The 11536-nt window shown below is 35.4% G+C and overlaps 1 protein-coding gene across 1 annotated transcript; it reads right to left on the reverse strand.

Moving 5' to 3' along the window:
* Positions 1-1752: 1752 nt before the first annotated feature.
* ing4 (inhibitor of growth family, member 4) lies at positions 1753-11301 on the reverse strand. Its single transcript, XM_048202069.1, has 8 exons — positions 11162-11301; positions 10599-10670; positions 10074-10240; positions 9273-9387; positions 9052-9166; positions 7946-8090; positions 3349-3410; positions 1753-3182 (listed from the first exon to the last, which is right to left on the reverse strand). The coding sequence occupies exons 1-8, from the start codon at positions 11196-11198 to the stop codon at positions 3143-3145; spliced, it is 753 nt and encodes a 250-aa protein (XP_048058026.1). The 5' UTR covers positions 11199-11301; the 3' UTR covers positions 1753-3142.
* Positions 11302-11536: the final 235 nt, after the last annotated feature.

Consider the following 11536-nt stretch of genomic DNA (forward strand, 5'->3'; position numbering starts at 1 on the left):
ACCAACCCGATCTCACGGCAATTCATATGTATTTTATGAGGTGGCTAATTTGTACAAATTCGTAAGACCTCACTCATACAAATTAGTATGTTTTTTGCTAAATCGTACATATTTTATGAGTTGCCAAATTCGTATGAATTCATACAAATGACCTACCCCTAACCCTAAACCTACTCGTCACTGGGGTTTAGACAAATCGTATGAATTTGTACGAATTTGTACGAATTTGTACGAATTAGCCACCTCATAAAATACGTACAAATTGGTCGTGAGATAGCATTGGTCAAAACACATCAGCGTGTTGAAACTTTGCATGCATGTTCATGACCCTAAATGAGAAAAAGTCACAAATTTTCAAGAAAAAAACATGGGTTAACCGAGGTTTCCGACAATTCAAAAATCAAAACGAGTCAAATTGGCCCGCAACAGTACATAAGGATTAAAGTCCCGCTTAAGTGTCTTGGAAAGTGCAGCATTATTCAATGTGCTGACGTAATTTCAACTGAAACAGGAAGACAGGGCGATATATCGAACAGCCCCGGCCCTTTTTTAAAATAGCCAATCCGCTTTTTAAGTCATGACGTAAGGAACGCCGTTTCCGGGTCCAAGCCTCGACTCGTTTCACTTGAGAATGCCATCGACGGCCGTTTATGAGTGCTATTTATTCATAATAAACATAAAACATTTTAAAAAGTTAAACATTTTAAATACTTACAGTCTACACAACAGTCTCCGTGCTCACAGCGTCACAGACATTAATATTTTAACGATTTATAAAAGATGAATCATTGTCTGACCATCTGGGATTTTGGTATGGAGATAAAGGTTATAATTATATATTTTTTGTACTATTACACCACATCGTGTGTGTATATTAGCACCATTTGTTGTTTTCTTGTGGTATGAGAGCGTTTGGACCCGGAAGCGCTGCCGCGTGACGTCAGACTTAACAACCGGATGGCGTTTTGTTTATATCACAGCTCGGCCAGAGCAGTTAAACTCAGTAAAACCTCTGTTTCCTTTTAAAATCAAACCGTTTCTCCTCCTAATCTCCTCTATATCACTTTAAAATATAGCATTCTGTGCAGAATTTAAATGGGTCCGATACCTTTCGTGGTCTGAGCTGACGCGCGGATGTGATCCGCTCTGTGCTCGTGTCTCGGCCAGAGCAGACTGTGCTCGCACTGCGGTGGTTCACGTTATACTAACGCGAAAACGGACTTCATTTGCGTCAAAGGAAAATATTTACACTGTCTGAATCGTTCCCTGTTCTCTATATAGTGCACTACATTCACCTTGTAGAAACTAGTAAATGTGTGAACAAACGGCCAATTTTAGCCACAACTTCAGTGTCTGTTGATAGTGTAGGAGGGGGCGGGACTTCAGATTCTAGAGAGCATTTGATTGGACAGAAGATTTGACGAGAAGCTGAAGTGCGATGTGATGTCATGGAAATCCGTGATCCATTTTAGCGGAAGTGAGAGACTGAAAGTTTTGAATGCTTATATCTCCTAAATGCAAATTTTGTAATTGTTTTGGAACACACCAGCTTATTCATAACATTAAGGCTAACATATTCATACTAAAAGCTAAAAAACTTACATTTTGATTTCAGGGGGACTTTAACACTTCTTTATTAACATTTCTACTTCTGAGATGACTTGAATTATTTTACACTACGTTCATGACACTTTTCTGACCATAACATTCAAAAACACCAGGAAAATGAAATAATGACCAACAGAGACAATGACGCTTTCAGAATCAGGCATTGTTCATTTAGCATGGAAGACACCAGACCCAATATCTGACATAAGTACAGTACTCTAGAATATCAGGAACAATCAAATCACAAAGCAACAACACAAAGGCAAAAAACACATGACACAAACCCTTCATCATACACCAGACAATATAATCAATTAGAACCGGCAAAGCACACTGTGTAGCACCAGGTTATGAACCGTTTGCATTGTCTGACACACCTGTAATTGCTTTATTAAAACAACCGAATCTTAAATACAAGTTGATATCAACATTATTTGATTCTGACATCTCGCAAAAAGTATCATACTGCTTTTACGACGTCAACACAATGACTGGGAACCATTGTAAGCTCTACTGTGTATTTCACGCATTTAACCAAACCAATCTTTAATATATTCATATAAGCACCAAAATCCAGTCGCAAAGAACCCCGCTGCTTAACTCACAGCAATACTAGAGTTAATTCATAGTTTACAAAAGAAAATGCATTTAAATAATGACCAGGTGTCAGAGCGATTCAACTGAACGTTACATGCTGTGTTAATGCTTTTCAACAGTCTGGAATACGACCGAGTCAATACGATCGAAGTAGTGTGTAACCATAAGCACCATAAAAAAGCCTGCATTGAGATCTACAGTTGTGGAATGGACCTGAAGTGAAGAGGTGGTCTTCAAGTGCAGGATTTGTGAATGTAAGACAAAGACACAATAGTGGAAAGGCTCTGTACTGAGTGTGAGTAAAAATCAAGCTAAATGATCCCAGAGAGCAGCGATTTTTTTTTGTAACTGCTGGTTTGTCATATAAACATCTCAGATCTGGTGAGGTATGTTGATATAACTCTTGCCCTTTTATGCATATCGAAATAAGGAAATAAGTTAGGGATTGGTGTCAAGCCTGTTCTGGGACCTGTTAGGAAATTATCCTGTATTAGAAACCATCTGAGAAGGATACTGACATGTAGCAATTATCCAGTCTGGAATTAAAACCATAAAAAAGAACTGTGAGATCGAGTGTTGATATGCTCCCTGACTGTTTTGACTGTTGAGTTCATGTGTTTAAAATGAGCTTTAAAAAAGACAATCCAAATAAACAAACCCAAAATATAAGAATATAAAATAATGCAGAACCAAAAATACTCCATAACAAAAGTCATCTTCATTATCACATAAATTAAAAACTACACCTCCTTCATCTTCCCCCATCATCTCTTCTCTTACTGTCTGGCTGAGAGAGGGATGTGAAGATGGAAAAGAGGACGACAAGCACCAGATTAAGCAGAGAGTGGATCTATATTAGTGTCTATGGAGGGCTTTAAAAACACTTTCAACCCTTGTGTCTGCCTCTACCTCCCTCTCTGTGAATTCTTTTGTATGTTCATTTCTTCTTCCGCTCCTGTGAACATCTTGGGCAGTACCTGATGTAGAAGGAAAATGAGGCAAATGTTGAAATATACAAGTAAACCGTTATTCAGTATTGTTTTATTTAGTGAGTTACTTCAGACTAAAATGTCTGTTTTTACACTGATGTCTGGCAGCGTTGAATTGCATCAGTTTCAAAGGCAAAATCACATGACTACTAACCATTTCCCCCTGGGCTTGGTGGTCAGACCCACACAGGCAAAGTGGAACCACTCGATAGAACACTAAAGAAAGAGAAACACACATATTTAACATGAGCATATTAACTGAATATAAATGTATAGGAATCGGCTGTAATATAACATTGAAATCAAGGAATGAAGTTTACGGTACACAGGGCTCCAGACAAAATCTATTAAGCAGCCATTGGCTCCTATTTACAGAGGGTACACTGAAATTTTTCACTCTTTGTTATATTGCAGCTATTTGCTAAAATCATTTAAGTTCATTTTTTCCCTCATTAATGTACACACAGCACCCCATATTGACAGAAAAACACAGAATTGTTGACATTTTTGCAGATTTATTAAAGAAGAAAAACTGAAATATCACATGGTCCTAAGTATTCAGACCCTTTGCTGTGACACTCATATATTTAACTCAAGTGCTGTCCATTTCTTCTGATCATCCTTGAGATGGTTCTACACCTTCATTTGAGTCCAGCTGTGTTTGATTATACTGATTGGACTTGATTAGGAAAGCCACACACCTGTCTATATAAGACCTTACAGCTCACAGTGCATGTCAGAGCAAATGAGAATCATGAGGTCAAAGGAACTGCCTGAAGAGCTCAGAGACAGAATCTGTGCCTTCCCACTGCATATATATATATATATATATATATATATATATATACAGTACAGTCCAAAAGTTTGGAACCACTAAGATTTTTAATGTTTTTAAAAGACGTTTCGTCTGCTCACCAAGGCTACATTTATTTAATTAAAAATACAGTAAAAATTTATATTTTTTATACAGTAATATTGTGAAATATTATTACAATTTAAAATAACTGTTTCCTATTTGAATATATTTCAGTATATATTTATATTTAAGTAATTTATTCCTGTGATGGCAAAGCTGAATTTTCAGCATCATTACTCCAGTCTTCAGTGTCACATGATCCGTCAGAAATCATTCTAATATGCTGATCTGCTGCTCAAGAAACATTTAATGTGTACAATTGTACAAAATATTTGTGTACAATATTTTTTTTCAGGATTATTTGATGAATAGAAAGTTCAAAAGAACAGTGTTTATCTGAAATCTAATCTTTTGTAACATTATAAATGTCTTTACTGCCACTTTTGATTGATTTAATGCATCCTTGCTGAATAAAAGCATTCATTTCTTTAATTTCTTTTCAAAAAAATAAAAATAAAAATTCTTACTGACCCCAAACTTTTGAACGGTAGTGTATAATGCTACAGAAGCTTTGTATTTCAGATAAATGCTGTTCTTTTGAACTTTCTATTCATCAAGGAATCCTGAAAAAAAAAAGTACTGTTTTCAACATTGAAAATAATCATAAATGTTTATTGAGCAGCAAATCAGCATATTAGAATGATTTCTGAAGGATCATGTGACACTGAAGACTGGAGTAACGATGCTAAAAATTCAGCTTTGCATCACAGGAATAAATTTCTTTGTCAAATATATTTAAATAGTACACAGTTATTTTAAATTGTAATAATATTTCACAATATTACTGTTTTTTACTGTATTTTTAATTAAATAAATGTAGCCTTGGTGAGCAGACGAAACTTCTTTTAAATATATTAAAAATCTTAGTGGTTCCAAACTTTTGGACTGTACTGTATATATATATATATATATATATATATATAAATGTGCTAAATTATTTTTTCAAGTGCCACATAAGAATAAACATGTGTTTTATTTTTTTTAAACACTTAATTTGAGTCATACTGTCATGTGTTTACATTTGCCCTCCTTTTACAGCATCAGCTGGGACTGAGGTTCACTTAAAGTGGGAACTGAATGTCTTTTCCTGTATATACAGTCACAAATAATTGTTTTTTACACAGAATGTGAGCCAGTATCAGGGACAATAATTATGTCAGCATCACATGGCCATTGAGTGTAGTTTGGCCTCCTCCTCAATGCATAAATGTTTGCATACACCCAGTCTATTATTCTTCATTAGTAATATCTGAGAGGAGGCAGCTCTTCACATTTAAATAGGCGATGTTGAATTTTATTTTTAGCTCCTTCCATTCTTTATCCTGATGTAGACAAAAGGTTAAGTAAAAATATAATATGTAATATAGTGCATATATTTAACAAAATGCTCCTCTCTATAGTTATTTTTTTTTAATCTAGCAGACTAACAAGTTTATGGACACTGAATGGCTAGTGTGAGCTAAATTACATGACACTGTTCTCAAGAGGTTTTATTGACCTCTTTCCAAGGTTGAAACACTGATACATTTAAGTAAGTTGTACTGTACCTTTCAACATACCTTCTGATGTTCATTTATGTTTATTTTGTGCAATAACTAGTAGTACAAAGGAAGAGATGATCGGTTTACATGCCGCTTGAACTGAGGTGCTACATTAAAGAGCCAGAATTTAAAAGCTGAGACATTATTTATTAAAAGTAACATATTAAAAGTACCAAATCACAAAGCTTATTGCCATTACTGGATGTCAGGTGTACTACAAATAATGCAAAGTTCACGCAGCAACTGAAAACAGCATAGACTAAAAGATCTTAAGAATAAGATTCAATTATCAGTATTGATTAAAAATGAGAATTGTTAACAATATTGTTAGTGTCCACACAGTTAAGATTTACTTTGTGTAGTTTATCCATGATGTGTGCACAAAATAGTCACTGCCTTTCTGTACTTTTACTTGGGTGTTCATTCATTGACAAGGAAAGATGAACCCTCTGAATCTCCGTCATTTTCTATCTCTCCACCGGAGCCTGCTTTTTTATTAGCATTTGCGCTGTCAGTGTTGTTGTTAGACAGTGATGAGGACTGTTTGAAAAAGTCTGATATTTTTTGTTTCGGAGTGTAAATAACTGGTCTTGTTGGTAAAAGCTATTTACACTAACTCCACCCACCAAAGTCTAGTTGGGCCACACAAGATTTAAAAAAGACGCGCACTACTCAGTGCCTGCAGTGGTGTAGGCCATAGGGAGTTCAAACCCCCTTTTGCCGAACTCGCTCTTCTCCCTTTTCGCATCACATATCAGATCAGAAAGCCATTTATTTCCAATAAAAATGAAGAAAATATTTGAAAAGTGAAAATAAAGTGCCTAACTAGTGTTTAATAACAAAGTATTTTATCAGGTAGGGTTAGGAGTAGGTGTAGGGGGGGTTTCATTGTCCCAACAGGGCCGCATCCATTCAATAATTTTAATAAATAGTAATTTACACTCTTATGTTATTATTCCATCCTGTTAATGTACAACAATACTAAGGTGCAAATAATCTGCCGCTATTTATAAGTAGCCTATAAATAGCACCTAACAACTATTTGCACTTATTGCAAAGAACTGCTACTTTTATATAGTGTAAATAAAATATATTGCTATTTTCACTTAGTGTAAATAGCATCTACTTAGTGCAAATAGCTGCTGCTTTTTTGTTATGACATGTTTTTCTGATGTAGAAAGCTGATCTTTACTTTCCCCGTGCGTATTTTGGCGCTCAAACGGCAAAAGCGTTTTTTCCCCACTGAAACATTAATGCGCATCGTCTCATTTATTATGTCAGCACAACAAAAGATTTGATAGGCTACCCCTCATAGAACACGCAGGTAAAAAGGGCATTACATGCACATTTTTAAATCACAACATGTAAATTTATATTGTTGCCAGTGGTGTACTCATCAAAAATCTCGCAAATTAATATTTTTGTTCGCAAATATGACCGTTTTATTCACAGTCTGGAGCCCTGGTACATGACCAGATATTTAACCTCCATTTTAACTTTTAAAGGTCCCGTTCTTCGTGATCCCATGTTTCAAACTTTAGTTAGTGTGTAATGTTGTTGTTAGAGTATAAATAAAATCTGTAAAATTTTAAAGCTCAAAGTTCAATGCCAAGCGAGATATTTTATTTAACAGAAGTTGCCTACATCGAACGGCCAGTTTGGACTACATCCCTCTACTTCCTTCTTTAATGACGTCACTAAAACAGTTTTTTGACTAACCTCCGCCCACAGGAATACACAAGAGTTGCGTTTGTAGAGTGTGTTTGTCGCCATGTCGTCGAAACGCTGTTATTTTCATCCCGCAGTCCAATCACCGGGTCTGATTCCGGCTCAAATTGATAGGGTAAAATTAAAGACATGTTTACAATAACACTGAGCGCGTGCATCTCCACGTTATGGTAAGAGGCGTGACCTTTCCGGGCAAGGTTCGCTAAGCTGCTGTCGAATCACAACACAGGAACAATCAGAACTCGTTACATATTTCTGAAGGAGGGACTTCATAGAACAAGGAAGTCATCAGCCCGTTTTTATGACAGTGGAAACAGCGGTATACAGATAAGTAAATTATGTGAAAAATACTGTGTTTTTTTACACGCGAAACATGAACACGTTATATTGCACACTATAAACACAATCAAAGCTTCAAAAAAACACGAAAAACGGGACCTTTAATAGTGAAATAAATATAATCAAATGATAAAATAAATAAATATCTATATGTAAGCAATAAGATATGAGAGGCTGCGAGTGTGTTGGCCTCTGTCTGAGTGCATTAAATGAGGAAGGAGACTCACGTCTGTATTGTCACAGCCAATCATCTCCCCGTATGAAACCTGGTGGCAGAGGCAATAGGTGGGCTCGTTGGGGTCCACTGGCATGTCCAACACATCTGAGGGGTGCACGTTCCCAAAGTTCACAGCCGGGGTTGAAAACTCAGAGCTGGAAGGCAAAAGGAAATAGTAAATCTGAATTCCATTTTTTCCACTTCTGAGTCTTAATACAATTTTATTATATTTCAGAATGGCTTTTTTTATGTATTTCGCCTCTTTTATCGACAGACCGTAAGGCAAACTCTAACCCTTTGGTATTTCTAAACATTAAAAATCTATTTCACAACAACTTAAATATTTATGTACATGTTGGGAGGTTCCAGTTCCCATCTCCTTTGAAATCTATTCAACATCACAAACAGAGTCTATGACTTATAGTCTAAACAAATCTCTATTAAAAGATGAAAAATAAAACATAACATATCCTGTCTGTGGCACATACAAGTTTGGGATCTGTAAGATTAAAAAAAAAAAAAAAAAACGTTTTTGAAAGAAGTCTCTTATGCTTATCAAGGCTGCATTTATTTTAAACCAAAAAATGCAGTAAAAATAGTCATATTTTGAAATATTATCACAAATTTAAATAACTGTTTTAACTGTATAACTGGTCATTTATTCCTACGACTCAGTGTCAAATGATCCTTCAGAAATCATTCTAATATGCTGATTTGCTGCTCAAGAAACAGATCTTATTATCAACGTTGAAAACTGATTGTGCTGCTTATTATTTTTGTGGAAACACTGATACATTTTTTCAGGATTCTCTGAAAGTTCTAAAGAAGAGCATTTATTTGAAATAGAATAGATATAGTCTTTACTGTCAATTTTGATGAATTTAGCTGTCCTTGTTGAATAAAACTATTACCTTATTTCAAAAAACAAAACAAAACACAACCTTTGAATAGTAGTATTTATGTTCTAAGTGTACAAAGCAGAAATGTTTTATTACAAGGCAAACCAGTTGGAAAAGTATTATTTCTACAATTCTGTTTGGTGTCATAAGCGGCACAAAACTGTCACACTTTAATTATACAAACAGAATTATCATAGAGAACGTGTGTGATTCTCACCTTTGCGTGAGTTTGACCTTCTTCTGCCCACTCTTGGAGCTGCAGTCATCGTCAGAGTTCTTCACCTTTGACCTAGTGCGAGTCACCTCCTTCTTCTTGGGTCCTCGATGATCACCTTCAAACAATAAACAACCATCAGAAACACTGCTGATGTACAGAGATTCACATGTGCCAGAACAGCACTAATGGGCATAAGCACCTATCCAAAGCACAACACTCACTCTTGTTGCCCTTGCTGGAGGTAGAGTCGTAATCGGTGCTTTCTATCTGTTTCTCCTTGAGGTCGGCCTCAAAGCGAGCCAGGTCTGTATCCAACCTTCGGATATGCTTATCCACCTAAAAGTATAGAATAAATGAAGTGTGAAACATCATATGGAGATATAAAGCAACTAAATGTATATTATCATAACATTTTACAATATATTTAATATTCACTATTATTTAACAATTTGGGTCAATATGATTTTTTAAATGTTTTTGATAGAAGTCTCTTATGCTCATCATTTGATAAAAGTCAGTAATGTTGTGAAATATTATCACAATTTAAAATAACCGTTTTCTATTTTAACATATTTTAAAATGTAATTTATTCCTATGATGCAAAGCTGAATTTTCAGCATCATTACTCAAGTGTTCAGTGTCACATGATCCTTCAGAAATCATTCTAATATGATGATTAGCTGCTCAAGGCAGACTGAGCTGCTTAATATTTTTGTGGAAACTGTGATAATTTTTTTCAGGATACTTTTATCAACAGAAAGTTAAAAAAAACAGCATTTATTTGAAACTGATTTTTTGTAAAATTATAAATGTCTTTCCGGCCACTTTTGATCACTTTAATGCATCCTTGCTGAATAATAGTATTAATTTTTATATATATATATATATATATATATATATATATATATAAAAAAAAAAACTTGAAGGTTAGTGCACATTTATCAGAAAATATAATATATAAACACAATTTGCAGTAGTTATAATAGTTCATTAGCAAAGAGTAAATGCAAATTCACACTAACCATCTCATAGGTTTGCATCGCAAGCTGGACCTTGTCATCTCCAAACTCCTTGCACTTCCCATAAGACTGCTGGATTTGTCTTAACAGCGAGAGCTTCTGTTCGGAGGACAACGTCCGAGCGTTAGCTGTGTATTCACGAGCCAGAGAATCAATCTGCCCTTTCAGATCTACAGAAAGAAGAAATGTAATGGTTACACTTTAGTTTAGGATGCCCATGTTACAATGTAATTATACAAATTAGTACTGAGTAATATTAATAAACAACATGCCCTTACTATATAATTAGGTTTGGTTTAGAGCTAGTTGCTTGTAATTTTGCAATTTACAGTTATGCAATTATGTGATTTACTGTTATTACTGTAGTAAGTACATGTAAGATGTGTTGGACACTTCAAAATAACCACTTTAGAAGAGATTTACTATTCCACACAATCAGTCACGAAATATAAACATGTAATATCGACATAAAGATATTATTCTATATTACTGTATTGATTTAGAGGCAGGTCTACAGTGTAGACTCACCCTCTGTCCTCTGGTCCAGATCTCGCATCAGCTGGAAGTTCCTTTGCAGTTCAAAAGGCAGATTCTCTATGCCTAAACAGATCAAATGACATATAAATCTTCTACACTAATATCAAGCCCATAATAAATAGGTCCAAAAGGCTCTGCGCATTTGAAAACCAGCACTACAGTAAACGATTTCCATCTGTATGAGCGCAACCGAACTCGATAGTGCTGAAACACTGCATTTAATGCTTGACACTGAGCTTTATTGTTCCCTGATATTTATTTAATTGTTTAAATAGCAGCAACATTACATTGTCACATTTATCGGCACCGCACCCACCAAACTTATCAACCAAACCATCATTCACATCATAACACTGTTTACATATACCGTTAGCCCGTTAGCTTCAGAGCCCAATAACCGTACTATTGTCTTATTAGCGCTGTTTTATATCGTTGCGCGATCGTTTTATTGTAAATTGTGTATGTGGGTGAAACGTGCAGACATGCTGAACACTGTGAACTCGGAAGATGTTTATTTATGGGGATGAATATCGAAACAAAGACAATAGTCTTACTGTCCAAATAGTGCTCTAGATACATTCCAGCCGCCATCTTGACAAACACAAATAAAGGTTCTTCCGGTATCACCGGAAGGGGGGCTACGAGGGGGAGGGGTCATGAGTAGGGGGTGTCTGTTGACCCCTTTCATCTACTTGAAAGTATGATGAAACAGAATGATAAAAATCCTCTTTGGATGTTCAGAGATATGGTAAATAGCAAAATCTAAAAGATACCAGAACTTAATCATTTTGAACATTTTGGAGAGTATGAGATACACTTAGCAAAAGAGTAGAGTGAAATCAACAGTCTGTGGTCGTCGTTGTTTGATTCTCCTTTTTATGATGGGCCACACATTTCAATAAGAGACAGATCTGGACTGCAGGCCAGTC

The sequence above is a fragment of the Megalobrama amblycephala genome, linkage group LG9 (assembly GCF_018812025.1).
Source record: "Megalobrama amblycephala isolate DHTTF-2021 linkage group LG9, ASM1881202v1, whole genome shotgun sequence".
Taxonomy (NCBI): domain Eukaryota; kingdom Metazoa; phylum Chordata; class Actinopteri; order Cypriniformes; family Xenocyprididae; genus Megalobrama; species Megalobrama amblycephala.

Bases quoted from the DNA above. Each gene is read 5' to 3' on its own strand.
- ing4 (XM_048202069.1), bottom strand. From the start codon at position 11,198: ATGGCGGCTGGAATGTATCTAGAGCACTATTTGGACA. The intron at 10,241-10,598 runs GTGAGTCTACAC...TTCTTTCTGTAG, and splicing joins TCTGGACCAGAGGACAGAGG to ATCTGAAAGGGCAGATTGAT. The intron at 9,388-10,073 runs GTTAGTGTGAAT...CTATACTTTTAG, and splicing joins CGATGCAAACCTATGAGATG to GTGGATAAGCATATCCGAAG.